The 23,589-nt window shown below is 40.9% G+C and overlaps 1 protein-coding gene across 3 annotated transcripts in view; it reads right to left on the bottom strand.

Annotated features, from left to right (window-relative positions):
- Window positions 1–23,589, bottom strand: part of trpm3 (transient receptor potential cation channel, subfamily M, member 3) — a 138,766-nt gene that overhangs the window by 52,930 nt on the left and 62,247 nt on the right. For all 3 annotated transcript variants that reach the window (XM_053420707.1, XM_053420708.1, XM_053420709.1), the window contains exons 2-6: window positions 8,683–8,762; window positions 6,153–6,354; window positions 4,552–4,765; window positions 3,176–3,300; window positions 1,943–2,114 (exon numbers count right to left, since the gene is read on the bottom strand). In XM_053420707.1, the coding sequence (XP_053276682.1) occupies window positions 1,943–2,114; window positions 3,176–3,300; window positions 4,552–4,765; window positions 6,153–6,354; window positions 8,683–8,762 (793 nt within the window). The remainder of the gene's footprint in view (window positions 1–1,942; window positions 2,115–3,175; window positions 3,301–4,551; window positions 4,766–6,152; window positions 6,355–8,682; window positions 8,763–23,589) is intronic.

Below are 23,589 nucleotides of genomic sequence, written 5' to 3'. Positions count from 1 at the left end.
CCCCCCTCATGTTAAGAAGCATAAAATTATTCATGGGCCTCGAATCGCCCAGCAATAAATATTTAAAACTTTCTTTTCAAACATGCCTCGGCCAACTTATGGATATTAACCAGGTGATCCTGAATTTGCTCCTTGGTAATGTTCAGGTTATGTCAATCTACAACGTTCGGACATATTTAACCTGGGAAACAGGATTCATCATTTGTTGCAGACAAAAAAACTAAAAAGAACGTATAATTCCATTAATTTTGGATATTCACTCACTTCACTAGTCACTTCACTACAAGCAGAGGTAACAGGATGACTTTAAATCGCACTACCAATCCATCTTGACTGATTGAGCACTTGACCTCAAGACGAAAGTGAAGCAGACGGAGTGGCAGGTGATAAAGTTGAAGGCTGGTTATCGAGGTAACCTCAGACACTCCTGAGGTTAAGGTTATACGAGAGTGTAGTTGATTCCTCTGTGTTGTGGGTGGTCAGCAGCAGCGTTATACTATCACCCAGTTAATGGAGGATCCCAGCAAATGCTCACCAAGGATCCAAATATAGGTCGGGGGATTCAAATTAGATTCATATCGGATGCTTGTGTGACGACTGGGCGTCCCTTTGCCTTCCCAGCCCCTTTTGTATGACTCCAGGCATAGGATGACAAAGGGAAGTCCAAAGGTCACATGACTGAATGAGAAACAGGGAAGAAGTACATTACTGTACCCATTCAACCTCAAGAACAAACACACAAACTATGCTCTATTTCAAGAGCGACATTTACCGTTAAATGTAAAGTCCCTATCAGCAGACACCGGTGACAGTCAACAGAAATGGTACTGACAAAGGAAAGGCCTGAGGTATGATATTGCTTTTGACACTCCAACACCTATTTCCCCGACACTCTGACAGTTATAAAATAAAGTATTGATGTTAAAATGTCTGCATTCATGTCAACCAAACGCTGAGGTAATGATTCTACAATTGCCTTATGTTGACAACAAAAGACGGTAATAACAAATAAATCACAGCTGCAAACAACATTTCTCTGACTCAGGTTTGTCCGCGGCTCTGACACGTTCTTAACAATCCTGCAGGAGGCTAGTGAGAAATGTACTTAGAGGGAATGTGAGCGGTTTCTGTGCGCTTGTCCGTGAGGGAGGGAAAAAAAGGAGGGAGAAATGCATTTTGTATTCATGCAAATCTATTTGGTTTCTAGCTAGAGTGTAATGTGTAAATTGGAAATGGATAAATGCAACGTGACAAGGACTCGGCGGTGGATGAAAACAAATATGTGCATGTGCAGACTGAAATACACATTAATATACGCACTCTGCATAAACACCTACATCTTTCAAACATACACGCGAGCATTCAAATACACTCTTGCTGCCCTTTTATGAGAAGAATGTACTTCTGCAGAGGCAAATTATAAAATGACAACAAGGAGCTGCACAGGAAAAACATGATTTTAAGGTTTACATAAAAACCCTGTAAAAAATACTCCAAAACAATCAGTTTAACCTTTCTTTCCTTTATGTGTGTGTTCAACTGAATGTCCTTATTGCGTGTGCATTATGGAGCATGTGTGTGTGCACATATGTGTGTGCTTGTCACTATTTGTTAGCTGGTGTTGTAGCTGTGCGCACTGCTCCAGAACAAGAAAACCAAGACTAGCAGCAGGTAGTCCAAGGCTTATCATTTATATCTCAGCTGCCTTAAAATATAATCTGACAGAATGATCACACTATTAGGCAGGTAATGATCATTTGTGTCTGGTTGCAGACTTTGAATCCAATTAATACTCAGTGATGGCATTGATAAAAAAAGGGTTATTGGTTTTCATTAAGCAGCTTTCAGTCGCTGTGTTCCTTTAAAACATCTTCTCTAATTCAGGGTATGTAGGTCGGTCTGACAATAGCCATGACAGACAGATACAGTAAATTCCACTCACGTGTGTTGATCTTCTGCAGAGAGATGTGTTTCTCTAGCTGGCGTCGCAGTTTGACCTCAGCGCCGTACTTTCCCGTGGTGCCATTGTCTGCCAGGATGAAGTGGGAGTGGAGACTGTTTAGAACCGTCAACTTGCTCATCGGGTTGGACATGGTTTGGTATGGACGCACCACCTGGTCGAGAGAAGATAACGTTTAGTTATTAGGTATAAAAATACATCAGAGAAGCCAATGGCCGGCAGTTTGTTCTAAGAAAAACTGAAGATTAATTACGAGCCTGTTCTTTCTCGACAAGTTATTAAAATAATTGCTGCTGCATGCTTAAACTCGCTAATAGCATTGTTGGCTACAGACGCATGGGGGCTTATCTCTGCTATGGTTTATATCTGGATGTAAATAACCACATTGACTATTCACAGAAGGATGGAAACAGCAACAGCCTTCATAAGAATACGATTCTTCAATAATTTAAACGTTCAAAAGCTACATAGCCATACTATTACATTTGTATATATTTTGTTTATATATATATAGTTCCTTGTGTTTATTTATTATTTTTGACTTAGTGGGAATTTCACCATTCGGTCTTTGCTGCTGCAACAAAGTAAATGTTCCAAAAGCAGGAATAAAAAGGGCTTATCTTATCTTATCCTTTTTGTTACTGCAGGTTCTAGTGAAAAAATAACTCAAAAAAACACCTTGACCAATTCACAACATCCATCATTTTTAACAACACCATATATATTGAATATTCATACAACATTAAGTTTCCTCGGAGCTTGGCGCTGGTCTACTGGGACAGTATCTGACAATGGGAGGTAAACTCATCAGGTCATTAAACAGTTGAGTCAAATCAAGCATGAAAAAAGAGCTTGAGCACTTAATCATCTCATTTCAGGCACCACCATTAATTGGCTCTGCTTGACTTGTTCCGCAGGTGAAGACATTTTTACTGTAACATAACATCGATTCCCGAGAATTTGAACGAGTCAGCATGTTCTCCGCAGTCTCATGTGGATGCGCCTGCTGTCCGACTCACTTTGAAGGGACGTTTATCACAGATTGGATTGGCTTACGCAACACCGCAGTTAATAAGCTGTCAGCTGCAATTCACTGCGTCTGACAACTGTGGAGTGCACATGATATTTGTCACATACCAACATGCAAACAAGTGGTACATGGGCCCACTGTGAAGCTGTTTTCATTGGGACCTTATTGTTTTTTCAGAGACTTACATCTTTGCCAACAAGATCCTCCTGATTTTCTACGATGCCCCACGGGGCGATGCCAATGGTGCAGATCTTCCCCCTCGACTTGGAGGCGTGGTCTTTCAGTGCATCACCTACATGGCGAATCACACCTGTGTGTTTACATGAGTGTGTGTAAAAACATTTGAGAGTGTGTTTGAGACAAGGACAGAGAAACAGATACAAATCAGTTTCATCACTTTCGATACAAAGCCACAAACTCAGATAATGATACACTCTGCTGCGAAAGATAAACAGAATTTGTGCGGCGCAGAAGACAACAGAATGGCAGCCAATGTGATAAAAAAAAGCACACAAACACACACACACACACACGGACAGGTCATAGCTTTGGGCCTCTTGTTGTTGTTGTCCTCAGTGGAGCAGCAGTCAGACCTGGAGACCATCTTATTCCATCTGTAATGCTGGCATTCATTCTTTCTCCTCTTCAACCCGTGACTGTCCCTTCAATCTTTCGATTCATTATTCAGGGCTCCATCTTCTTCTTTCTTGACTTTGCACCCACTCTGTCACTAAATCTTACATTCTGTTCCTTTCTGTATCCAAGGGTCTGCTCTCACACCATCCAACAACATATCATGTCTTTCTAGCAGGTCTTATCTATCCTGTTAAACACATTTTCTGTTATTGAATTATATTCGGATCTTATTGATACATTTTAGCAAAGCAAGTTCTCTTTTTTGACCTGGACCCAAATAAATAAAAATAAAGTGCTATATTGAGGACAAAGTTAAACAACATTGATTATCCACTATCATTACCTCTGATACTGTTCGATAACTGATCATCAGCCTAGAACCAATATCTATAGCTCACCAAGATACGTAAACATAGTGGAGCTCAGTTTCAGTCACAGAGATAATTTTCCATATGCATGATGATTCCATACGTATGCATAATTCATGTGTTGTCAATCTGTAAGCATAATGTTGATGTATGTTGAACCTTTGATATACTGCAATTAATTAAAATTATATCGCAATAATTGTTTCTTAATCCCCCTACCCTACTTTGATCCATGAAATTCAAAAAGCAGTTTATAGACTCTTACACTGTTATCACTCAAGAAGCTCCTACTTCCCCTGTCAGACTATGAGTGTCTGTGAGTAGAGTTAAGTGCTCATCATTTATTTAAAGAGCCCCTTTGTGGTAATCCAGTGGTTTTTGAACATATTTACACCCCTGAGGGTCTTAATAACTGGCTATTTAATAGCTAATAACTTTGAGGACCAATCAAACAAACTCATCATACTCCAAGAAGAGAGACTGCATGGTAGAGATAAAATGTCCAATATGATTTGTTTGTCTTCAACATGAATTGGCAAAGTTGTACAGTGCTTTACCTGTGTTGACCCCACCAGTGAATATCCAGGCGCCTGTTGTCATGGCAGCCTTGATGAGCCCTTTGCCGAAGACCTGTTTGAGTTTGGGTTGTAATTCAAAGTTCTGCAGGCCCCCGTGGACTGAGATGAGCAGCTTGGGCAGGTCCAGCTGCCATTCCTTGGTCATCAGGTGAAGCAGCAAATCAGGCTTGGTGTCATACGACACTCGCACGTACTGCAAACGGGAGAGAGGTGTCAGTGATGTACAGCAGCTGCTTCCTCTGCTTCACCATCAGGCACATGGCGACTTTTGTCTGCCTGTGCTTGATGTTTAAACACACAAACGTGTTCATGCAGACAGTAGGGCCATCCACTACGTGTTACAGGAGCATCACATGTTATGCAAATATATGATGATAAGGTAAAGTTAAGTGAATAGGACAGGGCCGTATGGAAGACCTGATGCTGAGCAAAAGGCTTTCATGTTTCATGTTATAAAAAGTATTGAACAGATGTGTAGTATGACTGCAGAACCGCATGTATTATGGATCACCTGTTTATCAGCATCTCGTTCATTTTCAGTCACTCAACCTGACATGTGTCTGGATGAATAATTTAGCACTGTGAATACATCAGACCTAATTTTGCCTTAATCATGTGTGTTGGACTACATGTGATATGGTTGAGTCAATGTGAGACAGTGACTGTGTAAACAACACTCTCTACTCTTGGAATGGATCGATCAGAGGAACTCGTTTGAATCGATAATAATATGTCATTATAACTATTAGCATGTCTGTCCTCTTTAGGCGAGCAGATATGATGCAATTCTTCATATGTGAGATGACTTTTAATTTGTTCTGAGTGTAATCTAAATATGCGCTTGATTGAGAAGTGTACCGAAGGAGTTATATCCCCTTTACACCCAGGCACTTCCAGGACCGGTTCGAAGCCAGAGCTTAATCTCGAACCAGTTATTTGTGTTTCAGCAGGAGAGGAATTGGCTCTTGCCCAGAGAAACTGTTTTGAGTCTGGCATCAACACTTCACTTGTCTAGCAGAAATAACTGCTTCATACCAACCAAAATATTGTGACCAGCATTTAAAAAAACAAGCTTGTGCCATGGGAAGTCTGCCAAGAAGATTGATTTTTGTAAAATAAAACTGAAAAGAGACACTATAGTCTGCCATTGTTGATATTGTGCTTGGATTTGGCGCTGCTGTTACTGAGAAATCACAGACATACACAGTGAAATGCAAGACTTCTATCCAACAGCCATCAGACTGTTATATAGGTCAAACACATGCATACAGACATATCCCATAGAAAAGTGCACACAATGTTTGTTTTGCACAGACTCAATAAGACTACACATTGACCTACATTGCACTGATGCTTCATTGTAATATTTATATTGTTATATTTTCATACTTTATATGATATTTTTTAACTCAAAATCCGCCCTGGCACCGGGTTCACCTCAGTCAAGAGGGGTAAGAGTCCTCTTTACATTTCCTTTTACAATTTTAAATATACATGTATATGAAGTGTATGACTTGAGGAGCAAGGTGGCTGAAGTACACTGACACAATGTGACACAGTCGATTTCTTTTGGAAGTCACCATGGCTTTGTTGGAGTGTCCTCCTCCCTGGAACTCGATGGTGCCGAAGGCATCGGTGGGACTGAGCTGTGTGTGCTTGGTGATGGACCACTTCTCTGACAGGCTGTCATTCTTGGCCAAACGCTCTGCCTTGTCATTCTGACTGGATGAGATGCCAGGGGGCAGGCCCACATGCTGACCTATCAGACGGCCACAACAGCACCTGGATGAGAGCAGAAAGTCAAAGTGGATGTAAGATGGGTACATTACAAACTGCTTTACAGAGAAGAACTGAAACCTTGACAGGTCTGAGCCTCGAGCAAAGCTATTGTAGAACTGGGCAGAAAAAGAGAGGAGAGGGTGAGAAAGACATTGTGTCTAACACGGGGAAGAGAGAAAAAGTGTGAGAGCTGCTGTAGTCAGTGAGAGGTGGGCAAGGCTGAAATGACAGCTTGTCATTTGACTTTCATCTCTTGATTGGGAGGAGAGGAGGAGAAGCATCTGTGGGGCCCTGTAATCTTCCATCGGCTCTGTCTCTTTTTGTTTTGTGCACCTCGCAAACCTCTGTCTATCTCCCTCCTATCTTCTCCTCTCCTTTTCCCTTTTGGCAACTCAAAAGTTAGCATCCTGACAGTTGAGTTGTAACGAATCAATTGCAGAATTCCTACACAAGTACATACTTATTCAGATGTGCTGAATGCAGCTTTCAGACATGTATTATCACCTCACAGGATGGAGTGAGCCCTGGGAGGAAGGGGAGTTGGGATGCTTTGATTATCACTTCAAGTTTCTGTCATCCCTCAACCAAAGTTACTTTGCCTCCCTCTGCCTTTACGTGTCAGCACAAATGTTTTGGACTTAAAAAAAGAAAAGCTGATTTGATCTTGAGGAACATCTCATTCCCCTCCTACTGCTCATGGCTTCCTCCCGCTTTCCTCTACTTAAGCTAATTATACTTACCTAACCAATAGTGGCATTTCCTGTGTGTGTGTGTGTGTTTGCGTGTGTGCAAGAGCGCGTGTGTGTGGTGACATATGTCGGCGCTTGAGGAATCAGATTGGACGTTTTGAGTCTGACAGTCGGCTGCAGGAAAGATTTTTGATAAAGTCACCACTGGCAGTCGCTTTGAGGACATTGAAATTGAGCTTGAGTCTTTTATATTCTTGAAATGCACTAATATTGTGTTGTAATGTTATGACGCTTAAAGACCCGAAACACCAGATTATTTCCTGAAACATCACTGAAGATGTGTCCAGAAGTATCAGGAAGATTTTCTCAAAAACAGATATTTATATTTATAGCTCCTTATACTGAGTAGATACTAAGCTTCTGAGGGCTCTGTCTTGAGAGCTGCTTAGATTAATAATCTGAAGTGGAATATTTGACTGATTCTATGAACTGGTCTGACCCTGTATTTCACAAATGTCAATAAAGCAGTCCTGGGGTTTTAAATGTGTAATGTCAGTGTTTCGACTCATTTGTGTAGAGCAGGGGAAGTCGACATAAAGTCAGAGAGGTCCAGACAGGGAACATTTCCTCAAGCAAAGGTCTGGAACATCATAACTAGCTTATTGATTTAGTGCAATCTTTGAAACATAAAATGTATCAAGGCTAGTGTGTTGTCAACAACTGTCAAATCAAATAGAGTATAATGCAATAACAGTTTTACAATATTTACTGGACTATAAATCAGTAAAAACTATATATATATTTTTATACATATCAAGTAAAAAATAAAATACATGACAGAAAGCTTTTTTCTAATTGTTGTGCTTGATTTTAGTGTCACTTCTTCTTCATTTTGTTACCTTATTTTCACTTAACAGTCTTAAAAATGTTCTATCAATTTCCACCCATCTTAACAACTGAAGCTTTTAGAGTACACCAGTGTGAGGCTCCTTTCCTTACTTGTCTCAGCACCCTTCTCACAATCCACTCTTCTCCACTATTCTCTGACACGTGCATCTCTCTCACTGATTGGCACAATGCTGATCGGGATTCAGTGATTATTTGTCAAGGAATGCAGTAGATGTGTGAGTTTCCTGGGCCACACCACTGTCAGAAAGGCTGAAAAGCTCAGAGTGTAATGGAAACGTGCTGTCAAAATCTGACAAATTTAATTGATCGGCCGTTTACAGGTTCAGATCCAGGTAGAACACCATCTGGGTACAGATTAGAAGTAAGTTAGGACCTATTATCAACCTCTGTAGCATGTAGCATATACCTGTGATGCAAACAGAAGCCTGTGTGATATTATTCTGAGGCCTGTTCTAAAACATGTGTAGTTAAACAGCGTTCTTTATCCGATGGATGTGTGGTGAACTATCACATTAGTTAACTTCCTGAATCCTAAATCTATAGACTTGTTTAATGCAAAACTGTCCTGTAATTTACATGTTTACACAAAATAATGTTATAGAAAGAGAAATCCTTATTTTTCACAAATTGCTTTTTGCGTAGAATCAGAGCAGATACATACATACATACATAAGTTAAATGTAGTTCCTCAAGCATTGTCAAAACAACAATAGGTAAACACATTCTTACTCACCTATGGGGGTCTTTGGCGCTCACTAGGATATGAACACATTCTCTCTTGCTGAATGCTCTTTCTATCCACGATTTCTGTGCCTGCAGAAATGAAGACAGAAGAAGGCAGTCAGTCTTTGTCAGATAATGGAGCTCTAACCTGAGCACGCAGGAGTGACAGCAGGCAGGCAAGAGGCCCATACACTGACGTTTAGGCCTGTGCTTCACTGTGGGGTTCACGTGTGAAAGAAAATAATTTCTTGTCCTTCAGGAAATAAGAAAAGCTGTGCTTGGCAGCGATGTATTGTGTAAAATGACACAGACCCTTGTCTATCTCCAAGCAACAGTCCAGATTTGGAGGACGGCAAACACAACATATGCTTAGAGATGCAAGTAAAACTCAGCAATTTATTACCCCCAAAAATCACAGCACTTTGGAGATGACACACACAGCACACACACCAGATGCAGGGTCCCTCACACATAACTCAAACGCTGAGGACACTCTGACAGAAATGCTTTGTTACTCAGTGACTCCAGTCCAAACTGGAATAGATGAAGAGCTTGGATAGAAAAAGCGGATGTCAAATGCACTGAGGCATTAAATTATGTCCGTGTTCCACTCCTTAGATACTTGTATGTGCAGCCAGCTGAGTGTGTGTGTGTGTGTGTGTGTGTGTGTGTGTGTGTGTGTGTGTGTGTGTGTGTGTGTGTGTGTAAGTGTGAGCATGTATATCGCAATGCGTGCATTTTGTTCTTAAATCGTATGTAGTATTAAAAGACTTCCTCTGCATAATGAAGGTAGGGTGCAAGTGCAAGACCTTGATTGCTCTGGAGTCGCATCAGCTGCAGGTCTGAGTGACAGAGCGACTGACTGGAGCCAATTACCCTGCTACAGATACAACAAGGAAGACATCGCTGAGCCACTAAAAGGAGCCTGAGATACACGCACAGCACATGTTTAGAAACTAGCACACATCTGTAAAGACGTCACCACACATTCGCACATACACAAATCCATTATATATAAACGAGGATCCAACAGCACACAAGTTGATATATACTGTATGCAGCAGAACCCTCTCACCGCTAATAAATACAGTCACCAAGTTTTATGATAAAAGTAAGAAAGGTATCAAGTCTCCTCGCTTTAGTTGACAGAGCAGTTAATATCATCTACGACCCTGTGAGCTTTATCAGGGACCATGGAGTTGTGCCAACACTGGGGTGTCTCTTAGAGAATTAACTGTGACCTGTAACTAATAATGTTGCATTTTCACAATAGATACGAGATAAGCTGGCTAAAGGTAACATGCAATGTCACAATGTGAAATACTACAACTCTATATTCTTTGGCGATTGCTGACATTTGCTTTACTTCCACAACGCTAACAGAGCCTGCCAGTGGAACCTGCCTGATTACAGAGAGATTATATTTTTAGTATTAAACTGTTAAAATACTGTTGCACCTTAATAGTGTTGGTAGTATATCTGTTTATGTTATAGAAATAATGCCAGAAGGGTAGATTTTATTTTGTAGTTGCTTTTTCAATTTTCTCCTTCACTGAGGGAGTGAAAGTAGGAGTATATTGCAGGGCCAAAAATAGTGAAAGGTTATTACTTTATAGAAATTGAAGTACAGGGGTGCATAGCACCTTTTAAATTCCACTTACTGCGTCTTTCAGAGGATGAGATATATAATAACAACTGCAGGAACAACTTTGAAATCTAGATTTCCTGCGAGAGCAACAGAACAATCAATAAACACTTTGCCTTGTTGTTCTATCAGCATAATCAGCAGTCAAATGGGATAAAAAAATGCAGAATATATAATAAGATCTACACTTTCACTTGAACATCACAGCTCAGTGTTAGATCTAACAGGGACAACTATGTTTTGGTTTGGTTTGTTTTATTTGTCCTGCTCTTGCACATGTGCTTAACGTCCTGAATGCAGCTGTATCTTCACCCTGCTGCCATCTGACCAGGACTTAGTCCAACTTGTTTCATCAGCTGTTATGGTTATAAATCAGATCTATAAGCAAAACGAACAGTATGTAATAAATATCCCTAAGTGTCTTTTTTTTCTGTAATATTTAAAGTGTTTATTTGTTGATTAACTGTAAAAAATAAAACAGTTAATACAGCTAAAATCAGTTATGTGTTGCATTAAAATGTTCAGTTCCTCTGATTATTAGAAAATTATCCTCGGCCTTTTAAACGAACAACTTTGGACTCAGCTATTTGTGGTTCAAAGGTTATACTTCCTGTGTTGATGCCGCCATTCTAGGAAGTGGACTATGTCAGTGAGAGGTTTCGTGGCGACAGATCGCAGCACCAGAGGTCCAGAATAAAGCCAAATGTCTCATCGGGACGTTCAAATACAACCAGGAAGACACACAGGACAGACCCCCAAACCCACAGCAACAGGAACACAACAGTAGTGGAAACAAAAGGACAGAGCGTTTTTTTTTACTGCTTTTCATTCTGGGAGAGCTGCCCCGGCTCTTCTCCCAGCCAGCAGAGCTGAAAGCTGCTTGTACAGGGCTTTCCCCATCGCCACAGCTACAACAACACGCCCCATCCGCCTGACTGGCCCTGTCACACCACAGCACGCCAAAACCCATGCACCCCATCTGGCCACGAACAGGCTGAGCCTGCACACGGACACACTTACCCTAACACCAGACTTTCCACGATTAACCATTACTCTGGGGGGCTGGGGGGCTGCTTTTAGAGCTCACCCTGGCCACGATGACTCAGCAGGCCACAACAACGCCGTCAGCCCCATTCTTTCTATGACATGCTAAAACGGTGTATTCATCCGCCGGCTCATCCTTGCGGAAACTAGATCCATTCAGTGGCAGCAGCAGCAATGGTTTTCGGAGTTGAGTAGTATTGGTAAAATAAAAAAGTCGCTCTGCCTCAGAGCAGCCAATGCAAAGATTTATTTTCGCTTTGTAACCCCATCTTTTGCTCAACCCGCTTTCAGTCTTGACCCTCCATCTTTTTGTTCACACATTATATTCACAAATTCTCACTCTCTCTTTCATCTCTATCTCCCACTCTTCCTCTCACGCTCACTAGTGTTGCTTATGAGATTTGACATGGTATGATGAGATGGCACATGGCCTGAACTCCATTGTGTAATTAAGATTTATCACCGGGGGGCACACACACAGTCCAATGTTTTGCAAGAGACCTGCTGTGTGTGTGTGTGTGTGTCTGTGTGTGTGTGTGTGTGTGTGTGTGTGTGTGTGTGTGTGTGTGTAAAGAGTGACTGTGCAGCAAGTGAGCAGCATCTGACAGCCTGTTAGGGGTCTTGACTCCATTATACTCAAACCTCCACCACCTTCCTCTCCGTGTTCTCTCTTCCCATCTCGTATTATTGTATCTCCTCTTTGTTATTGGCCGTGGCAGGTAGAGGAATTGAGAACCATATGCAATCAAAAGCCTAATCTCCTTGCTGTCTCGCGCTTTCTTTTTTCTAAATCTTTTTTTCCTTTTAACAAACATGAATTACTCTGATTTGATACGGTCACATAGGTGAACATATAAGCAGCCTGCACTGTGAAGCCTTAGCACTGTTAATGAAGTGTATTTAGCATTAAATACTAATTTACTTGACAGGATCTATTAATTACTGAAGCATGAAACTAGTAATAAGCACAACTGTCACCAAACACAAATATTCTCCTTTTGTTTGATGTCCAAAAACGTGATAAAGCATCATCAAACAGAGCTGCTTTCTATGTGTATGTCTTACATTATAACATGGAGAGCTTTTAATTAAAAGTTATTAAACATTTTCAGTAGAAGGTGATCCCATACATAATAAACTAAGTTGGTCCAAAGTTAGACCATATTTCTTGGATGCGTTATCCCAAAAGATGCAAGAGCTGAACAACAAGAGAGCCCTTATTCAATCTTGGCTGCAAATAACTGGGACTGAACAGGAAGTAGTTTTTTCCTTCACTCAAATTATGTATCACTGGCTGAAATAAATTGATTTAATAAATCTGAAATAAACACTTAAAATAAAAATAATTTAAGGGAGATAGTCAAGTAAAATAATATGTTATCATAAACACTGAATGTGATTAAAAATTGGTTTTTCGCAGCTTGAGGGATTCAAATTAAATTGTATCGGTTTAGCTTTTTCTAACAGGTAAATCAAAGGTACATCTGTGGCAAAAAGGTGTGTGGACTCACCTGTGCTTTGAGATGAGCTGCATTGTTGCGATGTTAGATGTTAGGATCCTATCTACAAAACAGAAAGTACTAAATGATCCCGATCAGAGCAAAACTGATCAGGCCACCTCTAAGTCCCCGGGCAACTGGTCCATTCTGGGACTATTAGAACTACTGGAATGTGAGTGTGTGGGTGTGTGTGTGTGTGTGTGTGTGTGTGGGTGTGTGGGTGTGTGGGTGTGTGTGTGTGTGTGTGTGTGTGAGCGCATGTTCATGGTGCTAAAGGTACACACTATAGGCAAACCCTGAATCCCTGCTCAACTATTCTTTATGTATCTCTGAGTATCCTCCCTGGTCCCCATTCCAAGTATGTACTCTATCTCTATGTGGAAATCTCACAAGATAACTATTTAACAATCTATTGTAATACCATAATAGTCAGACCTCTCAAAAATAATCGAAAGTATAAAGACTTTTCCAGAAAACAGTTACTTTTTAACTTCTGTCCTCCACTTTTCTTGTTCACCTGTTCTAGCTTTAAATTAGCGTCAGACTGTATGAGTGTATGGGTGTGTGGCTAGGTAGCTACGTGTGTGTGACTGTGTGTATGTCAGAGAGAGAGATAGGCAGGGAGAGAGTCTCATGTCTCTCAGCCACATTCCTGTCAGAGATCAAAACCGAAGAGTAAGCCTGAATGGCAAGAGAGCCTATTATAAGGAGCAACATAACATTCGTCGAGCCTGCTCATCATCATTATTTTGTTCTAAATGACACACACATATATGCATGCAATCACACACACTGTGTAAGCTTTTGCCTTTTCACCTGCAGGTTTCTTGTATTATTTTAGGGCAGTTTCCGACCTGATTTCATCAAGGGGATTAACGTACTGTAGATAATACCGACCAGGTTTAATTAGCAGGAGCAGTGGGGGAAACTGGGAACTTAAAACTGTAATCTCAAATAAATTAAGTATAATGATACACAATCAGGAAAAACACATAAAGGAAAGAAAATCTACTTTCCAAAAACTGTAATCCTTCTTACTGCAAAACACACACAGACACACGGGCAGGCACCAACAACGACAAGTGAGTGCAAGGGAAATGATCAGAACAAGCCTCGCTGGCCTACATCTGGTTTAAATTAAAGATGAATGTATTCAGTGTCATGACTGACTCTGCTTGGAGGAGTGCACCTGAGTCCACACAGTTCAGATGCTGTAGGGCAACAGAGGCAGTTTCGTCAGAATGTGCGTGCACGAATCACAAACCACACACACACGCACACGCACACACACACACAAACACACACATACGTAAAAAAGGAAGCGGTATGGCAAGGTTATAATCTTCAACTTACTCAGTGGCTTGTTCCAGAATGGGATACAAAATCACACACACACATTAACGCCACTCTGTCTCTCAGTGGCTCTCTCTTCCTTTTTCGTGGGTTTAAATACAACTTTTAGCCCTAATTCCAAGAGAATGGACAGTCAACGAGGGAGAGAGAGAGAGGGGGAGAGAATGCTGTGAGCCAGTAACAGCTGTTTCTGTGATGTTCCTACCTCCCTCCCAGAGAGAGAGTGATAGAGAGGGAAGAAGTGTAGAATTATTTCTTTAAATGTCTGTGTTGCACTGTGAACCTGTAGGAGATGCAAAACAGCTGACATTATTTAGTATTTACTTACTTTTACTACAAATAGTAATAATTTCCTACATCATTGGAAATATGGGATCATGCCTTAACACTGGGTTCTCGAAAACCACAAAGATCATCTTCTATCTTTACAACTCTGGCAGGTTGGATATAGATATTGGGATAATGTTAATATGAAAAATTTTAGCCAAATTTAATCATGTAGTGAAAATCAGATAGAATGGCAGCTCTATACAGCTCTCTCTCTCTCTCTCTCTCTCTCTCTCTCTCTCTCTCTCTCTCTCTCTCTCTCTCTCTCTCTCTCTCTCTCTCTCTCTCTCTCTCTCTCTCTCTCTCTCTCTCTCTCTCTCTCTCTCTCTCTCTCTCTCTCTCTCTCTCTCTCACACACAAAATGTCAGTGTTGCGATATTTCAAATATCCAAAAACCTGTTGATGTCCAGGTTTTTCTTAATTTGTAATAATTAGTATGTTCCTCCCTCTGTCCAGAAGTGGGGCTTTTCTCTAGGCCTTGCATTTGTACCCCAGACTTGAAAACTGATGGTTTGTGTAAAAGGCACTGATCTGATCATAAACCAGATGCCATGTGTCACACTTGCATTAAAAAAAACTAAGGAGACACAGATTTCCAATGCAGTGTATATATTGCAAGATCGGCATCTTCCTCTGACTTTTGTATGAAATCTACTGCTGGTTCAAAAAGGATAAATTGTTAGCCTAGTTAGCGTGCATCAACCCGCAGGGATACCTTGGTTTGTTTAGGACATTAAGTGAACATTGCTGTTGACCTGAACGTCCAGCCAAATGCCTTTGAAATATCCGGTGCTCGGTAAAACATTGTTTGATTGTCAATATGGAAAAAAGGAACAAACAGCCATTCAGAGCAGACGTAGACTAAACTGTACTTGTACAGCAATTTCAGCTTCCATATCAATTGGATTCATGTACCTAATGTCATTGTGCCTGGCTCCTTCTCTCTCTTTTTATCCCTCCTTTCGTCTTCGTCTTTTTCTTCAAGGCAATTTGCAACCCTATACGACAACAGTTAGAAGCCAACCATGCACCCAATATGTAAACCACAAAGATGGGAGGTATATACACAGTGACCTTCAAAAATAGCCTTTCTCTGGCAAGTCGCTGCCTTGGTAAACAGCACTCAACTGTGACTCAATGGTTGATGGAGGCCCACAAAGGCCATCGCTATCTCATAATGTCCATGTACTTACCTACAATAAGGGGGAGGTCATTGCCTCTTACTTCAGTGACGTCAAGAGGAGGAACAAAGTGAAATAGTATTCACTAACCTAAACACACACAGAAACCTAGGTTTATCTTCATGTAGGGCAGTCGGAATGTGAACTATACAACCCCCTTTGTACGCACACAAAATGAGTTTTCCACTTGTTATGGGTGTTTGCAGCCTAGGAGAGATTTAAAGTGTAACCCCCAATCGAGTTACAGAGCCGTTTTACAGGGCCTATAACAAATATATGTGTGTGCTCGGGGGGGCAATTTCATTCCATTTTTCAGCAGCCAAGGTACATTGTTTCAAAATGGCCCAAACAAAAAGCAACTGACTATAAACTTGGGGCTCATTGCTTGCTGCACAACAAAGTCTAACTCTAAAGCAATACTTTGCAACTCTACTCCGAAGCTCTTCTCGGGCAGACCAGAGGAAAGTTGTGAAAAGGGAGAAAAACACTTCTCCACCGCACAATCGTGCTAAGATGTAAAATGTAAAATACACAAGATATCTAAGTGCAGATTGGGGATTCTCCTCCGGTGTGTTACAAAAGAGAAACCCCTTAATCCCAGTCCTCCTTTTCCACCTCTATTAAGCAGCTCTCCCTCAGTCTGAGGCGACAATTGGAGAAGAGTGACAAATTGCTCAACACACAAGATAACCCACCGCAGCACCAAACCAAAATCTCCAAACTCTCTTTTAACAATTAGGTGTCATATTCAAGGATAGCAGCACTTTTGATGCAAATACCCACAAGTCAGAATTTTCAAATTTCCAGTGAAAGAAAGCATCATGAACTCATAAACACAAGATTTAGAGGAAAGACTTGTGTCTCCTGAGGCAATTGCCCACAATTTCATCATGCACACTGTGTCTCCCAATTAGAGCCATGTAACATTCAAATAAAAAAATAACTTAGTTAAATACCAAACATTAATAAGCACTAAAGACACAGGGAAAATTTATTTAAATCTTGTAATTTGTTAAGTGCCAGTGGGATTCTTTGTTTTAATCTAACACAATACACAATTTCACCCAGTGCAAACGACAGCTGCTGAATAACAAGCCTGCCAACGCTCTCCTTTGGTATTTAACTGCACATATTTTATCATCCACCGGTTTAAAAATGGCAAACAAAGCACTTTAAACTTAAAAGATTGTCTCTTCTCTATAGTGGTTCCTTTCAAAGGAATTCTCGCAGCTGATTTAAGGAGGCACATCTTACATTAATATTTGAACAGATTTACAGATTTACCAGATACTTGACAGATTTAGTTTCCGTATTTGAGGACTAGGGGAACGTACAATGCTATTAATCTGCTCTCACACTTAAACAGATTTCCACCCTGCGGAAGACATAAACTTCCAGGTTTCCGCAATGTAACTCAGTGATCTACAGTATAATTATCCACAACGTCATAGACCACGACAGTTACTAGTTATCTGTGACGGATTCTTCAACCCAGCAACCTTGAGGGGACCTTCACTGAAAAAGCTCTGGAATGGGATTTCTGTGATCCCGAAGGAAGACTTTACGGTAGGATGCACTCAGGTTTATGGACTGATTCCAATGTGATTTATAGAATTATCTACAGCTATGTCGTGTCCTATAAGACAGAAGGGTGTAGATGTAATAAACCCCTAAAAGTAATTTCTAATTTATTCCGCTGTGTGTGCTGCGTTTGATATATAAACCATTTAATTGAAAATCTATATACCCCTCAGACAACCTTAAATCTCCCTCCTGATTAGTTATATATATATATATGTTATATACAATATACAGTATATCATTTGTTAATGGGAGTGGTTGTGGACTAGTGGTTACAGAAGAGGGACATCGGAGTAGAAAGTCGCTGGTTCGAGGTCACGGACTGGCAAAACATGATACTTGGATCATAGGATGGACCAGACAATGGATCTGTTCAAGTCCAAGAGGAGTAACAGATGGACCCTCCTCTCCCTATCCCGGTGTCTAAGTGCCCATGAGCAAGACACCTTACTCCCCTCCAACATCGGCTCCCCAGTGCTTTCCAATATATAGCTGCTTGCTGCCCTTGTGTGTTGTGTTCTGTGTAATGTGTCCACCTACGGATTGGTTAAAAGCAGAGGATGAATTTCCCCAAATTTTATGTACAATGAATGATGCAAACCGAATAAAGGCTGTTTCCTAATGGATTTTTTGTAAATAGACTTTATATAGTCATATTATTATTATACAAAGTGAACTTTACTGGTGACACATATTCTTAGCAAGTTACTTTACATTCATCCGTCACTGTGAAAAGGATAAATAAAGACTGCTAGACATCCTGCAGTGAAGAGCTGTGGATAGAGACAAAAAGGAAAGTGTGTCTGTGTGATGCATTATAACCAAGGAAATCTGAAAATTATTTTTAAGAAGTGACATACATAGCGTCTCATTTATCACATTTATTTTGGGATGCACCAATCTGATCCAGGGAAATGATACTGGTGCAGATAGCGACCTTATTATTATAGGCCTTGTGGGTATCTACCAAATGTATCCCATCTACATAAAATAAAAATATACTTCCATCGTCCAAGTCATTATAAAATTCAGAATTTGAACCATCAGTTACATTCATGCAGTCATGGCAGACTGAATTGTAACAATCTCCAGCCTCACTGTGCAGTACCTCCCATTAAAATCCCAATAAGATCCAAGCAGTGAGGTGTATACATTTATATGGCCTGTATTTATATTTAGCTTTTCCAGTCAAAGTGCTTTAAAGTATAGTTTGGCCATCCACCCACACACATTCATACACTGAATCTATATGCAGCACTTTCTCTGTTACACATGATTCAAACACCGTTGGGGATTGAACCTCAAACCCTCTGGTTAGAGGACCACCCGCTCTACCTCATGGGACCTCAGCCATTCATGAAAGAGAGCACTGGTCTGTAATAGGTACAGTTTGGATCAGTGCATCCTGAGCTGTGGTCTGCAGAAATGCAGTGATGCAAACGAATACGTTTGTTATGATAATGTATGCAAGATATTGTCTTGCATGTAAAGAAACATTTCAACAATAAAATCTTTAAATAAATGCAAAGACACTGTATCACTCAGTTTCCACACAAGTAAACAAGAAACATCACATTACCCTGAAAATAATAATTCTTGTTTACTGCACTTTTTTCTCCAACAAGCATCAAACCTCAATGTCAGCGGACATTATCACAGCAGCGAAATCCCCTAAAAATCCAGCAAACAACATTAAATGCAAAATGCATGAGGGGAAGAATTGTTTACTTTTGTGTTTTCAAAATGCGCCTGTGCATGCATCTATTTCCTTCTTGACCGGACTCTGTGCTGTGTGTTACTGTAATTCAAGCTTACTTGGGAACTTGTGCGCATGTGCGGGTGTTTTGAATGCGTGAGAGAAATGAGAGAGTGCGTGCTTGTTTTAGCCCACGTCGTTTTCAATCCACCTCCTGAGGGCAGAATAAGCAGCTCTGTTTCCCACAGGCCTCTGCTAAGCCTAGCTGAGCATCTGGTCATGCAGGCTCTAATCAACACTGGCATGGCCATTCTCTCTGTGACAGAGAGGGAAAGAGGGGAGACAGGTTCACGGTTTGGGGAGGGGTTGGAGGTGGGGGCAGTGGCAAAAGGAGATGAGGAGGAGGGAAGGGGTGAGACAGAGTGTGGGGAAGATGGAGCAGAGGTAAGCGCTGGGAGAGATAAGAAGTGATGAAGAGGTGAAGGTGGGTGCTGTGATGGAGAAGAGGCAAGATGTGACATAAATTGTGTTGTATCAGAGTTTGGATGGGAGACATGAGGGTGATGCCAAGTCAGTGAGAGAAAACAGGGAGGGGAGCGGAGGGAAAGAATGACGGGGGAGGGAACACCAGAAAAGAGACGGTAATTCTCAGAGACAGATTAAGTTGACATTACTGGAGAGTTAAAAGAGAAGAAAAGGAAGAAGAACCTATTTGCCGTCAATCAGGAGCGAGGTCCAAACAAATAAAATAAAAGCAACAGTAACAGAAAAAGAGAATTGAGGCGAAAGAGTCCAAGTCGAAAATAGGTCGAAAAAGAAATAAACTGATAGAGACGAGTGATGAGCTGTATCTGTTTTATCTGTGTCGAGGTGAGGCTGGCTGAGTGAGGAACCTCACATTAGAAGAATAGAGTGCAGTGTATGTTCTAAACCTGCCTGTTTGGAATGGACGATTTGCTTGGCATGTGGAGATGCTGCTTGTTCCTTTCTTTATGAAACTGTAAAAGTGACCTGCAGTTACTGAGTTTTGACAAGTAAAGACAATCTGCAGGACTCAGAACCCTGGAGCTGCCACACGACTGCTGCCAAAATAAGCTGTTCAGTCGTGATCAATTAAGTCACTAACGTAGACGACACCCAGACGTCCCTGTTTATTAATTATTAACGTATTACGTACCAAATTCGATTCTGCAACACCTGGGGCTTTTAACAGTTCAAATGCCAAATGTGAAGCTGATAAGTTCACTGGTTTGCGACATATGTGTTCCACTTACACACAGACAGCGACAGAGATTTATGGAAGTAGCTGATAGATAAGAAGCCAGCAGAGAAGAGGAGTGACGGAAGAGAGAGACCCCTCTAACACCCGGCATTCAAAAACTATGTCTTGTATTCAGAGTGAATCTAAATATGATATAAACCTGATTCCGTATTCACATTGTACTAATATGTGTCTCCACATTGAGATCTGATCATGGATCTGATTGATATTGAATTGCTCTGTCCGCCTCACGCCACATCCTTCTCTCTGCACGGGTCTAATAAATCCAAAAGACTCCTAACGTGATAAGAGTAAGTGGTAAAGTGACAGAGAATGACCGGGGGAGCAGCCAACCAATGAACTGCAGTCAGTCCTTCGATCACACAGTGGTTTAGTTAACCACGGGTTGATTGACACCTGTCAAGTAGCGCTTAAGGGATGTTGGACAGTGTAATTGTCAGGGGCCAGTAGAGAAGATATGAGAAAAAGAGAAGATGTGTTTTATTAGCTGTTGGGAAGGTGTTTTAAGACTAAGCTTTGATGTTGGTGTTGTTATATTGTGTTGTCATGTTGCATCATGGCGTCTGTTCTCTGTTGTGTCATATTTATTTCCTATTCCACAGTTTTTTGTCATGTTGAGTTCAATATGTTAATATGTGTTATGTGTAATCTACATCCTGACAATAAAACCATAGGTTCCATTTTTTCTTAATTCAGTTATTCACAGGGTCTCTGCAGGTTTCCACGGTATAACTGAAGACTTTTAAAGACCTTTTGAAGAGCACAATAAATGAAATTTTTATCTCAGATATGACAGATCTGAAGGAATTACACCTCCCTCTTATTGAAGATAAGATAAGAGAGTAGCCTTTAGAATAACCTTTGAGGCACAGACAGTAGGTAGCCATGGTCTTTCTCACATCCAAGCCGAGTGCACTGTGATGACTTCTGACCTCGGGCCTCATTTATAACCGTTGCATACCCATCTTTCAGACGCCATTTTGTGCATCTGCCACTTTTCACACAAACGTTGGAATCTATAAAAACAAACTTGATTGGAAAATGTGCAGACTTGTATGCAAACTTTAACCCATGTGCACGAGACAGGAAAGTGTTGATGCAGACATGAGGAGGTGAACTGAAGCCAGATTATTGATCCACTTCATGACTATCTTTGAAACCAAGAGCATTATTTGTGCTCACACGACATAACTGTAACATACAAACCTTCAATTGAAAAATATATAAAAAGTTAAAGGTAGATAAAATAACTTGAACTTAAATCAAGTTTCTAATCATATTTTCTATAACAATGTGCCTTTAACACCAAGTACGACTAAGTTTTCGTATAACGTGTATATGTGTGTGTGTGTGTGTCTAAAACCCTGGAAGAGAATAGTGTGTTGCAGCTGCACAGAGCACACATAGCACATAGAGCTCACTGGAGACCATTTACAAAAAAATAGATAAACTGTGTTCACCTTTAAACTTCTATTACCCAATGATGTCCCAAAGTTGAGGATAGGATACCACTTATGTGCCAACATGCTGTGAACATAAATACTGCTGTGTGTAATGCTGCGTGATGGAGGCACTGGCACTGATAGAGGAGTACACTTATAGAAGGATTAGTAGGAACGATTGGTAGCGACCATGACGATTTCCTGGCCCATGATGGTGACTGAATCATCAGCTGATAGATTCTATAGAGCTGTGATACAGTAATACACAGATTGATTCAACGGAAAATAACTGTCCCTGTGCAAACACAAGTTCTCGCTATCTGGAATGATTAGCCGACAGGTCTGTGTGTAGCACCTTTTGGGAATAAAAGGTTTCTTTATAACTTTAAGAGTTTGAGGATATAACAGCCGACTCTGGGTTTTATAATCTGACCTGTTTTTTAGTTCAGGCACAGTCTTCTCTCTCGTACTCACTCTCACTCACTGCATTAACAGCAGCAGCAACAAGTTACCACTAATTGTATTTTTTATAAATAATATCACCGTTGTGGGCACCAAACGATCTGTCCTTCATCACCTCCACCCCTCACTAACAAACACCTTGATGTTGGTGTCAGACAGTTTCTTCTCGTTGCTTGATGCCATGACGCAATCCTCAGTGCGCACCGTTAGTAAATCAGCCTCTACCTGCATTGTGTGATAGAAAATGGATAGTTGGATAGCATTGAAAATTGCTGAATTAATTAAGTGTTTGCTGAAATTGACAGGTTCCCACTGTGAGGCAATGAACTTCTATATACTGTAGCGAGCAGCAGTGATGGTTTTGCTGACAAGAAAGGATTGAACTGCCTCTTGTTACTGCCAGACAGCTAGAAATTCAATTAATAGTAGCATCTACAGCCAGTGCAACTCACAGTACTCTCTACAGTAGGTAAGAAAAAATATCAAACTTTTATACAAGACGTTCAAGGCTTAAAGACATTTGAAGCTCTTTCAGAGGAAAATGATTAAATTCCTTTTATGTAAGACCTGCAGAAACCATGTATAGAAATGGCTGCTAGAAGCAGTTTATAAAATGTTTTTGTATTAAGCTCCTGGAAATATGTGGATCTGAAAACTGTTATTTCAATGAGCTGAAATGTGTACGTCTTTGTCAGTGTCATCCAACCTTGTCTCCATTTTCAGTAGCTGTTTTTAACAGATCTAGACAGCTCGCTAATTAAAAGGAGGTGGAGGTGGCCATTCTCAATCTTGCATGCCAAACTCCGACTGATGGTAACAGCTGTCAGTGGTCACACCACCGAACACCGGACCCATTTGCGAAACACTGAATTAATGTGGGACACAATTGGCTTGGTAACTCACTGTACACTTACAAAACATTTGGTTCAGATCTTTCCTTCCTCTGTCTTCTTTTTAGCTCCACAGGCTCTTTACGGGCCCTTTGCTATGATTTGCTGTTTACCAAACCACTGGCAGTATGATTTGAGAACTCGGCATGTGATGACAGTGTGAGGTGCCACATTCGGAGCCAAAACAAGAGCGCCACTGTGCTGGGTTATGTGTGTCTATGTGTGTGCAGCGAACCAGTCCTACGGTGTGTGGTTATGAAATTGCAGGTGCTGGTGGTTCAGGCGTAAGGCTGTGAAATAGCATCATGTGAATTTGCTATATTCCGGCCGATAAAGTCTGTGTGTGGAAACATCAGAGGAGGAGAAGAAAGAGGACATAACACATACAATGTGGGAAAAGCAGCTCTGACATGGTTTGTGAAGGTTTGAAGGTCTTCCTAACGAGACTGCTAATAAGTTGCTAAGCAGCAGCAGATGTCAAGGATCAGCAGCAGATGTTCACGACCAGCAGCAGA

Source organism: Pleuronectes platessa, chromosome 4 (genome assembly GCF_947347685.1).
Source record: "Pleuronectes platessa chromosome 4, fPlePla1.1, whole genome shotgun sequence".
Lineage (NCBI taxonomy): Eukaryota > Metazoa > Chordata > Actinopteri > Pleuronectiformes > Pleuronectidae > Pleuronectes > Pleuronectes platessa.
The sequence above is the reverse complement of the archived record's forward strand: the minus strand, read 5'-3'. Positions and strand labels throughout refer to the sequence as shown.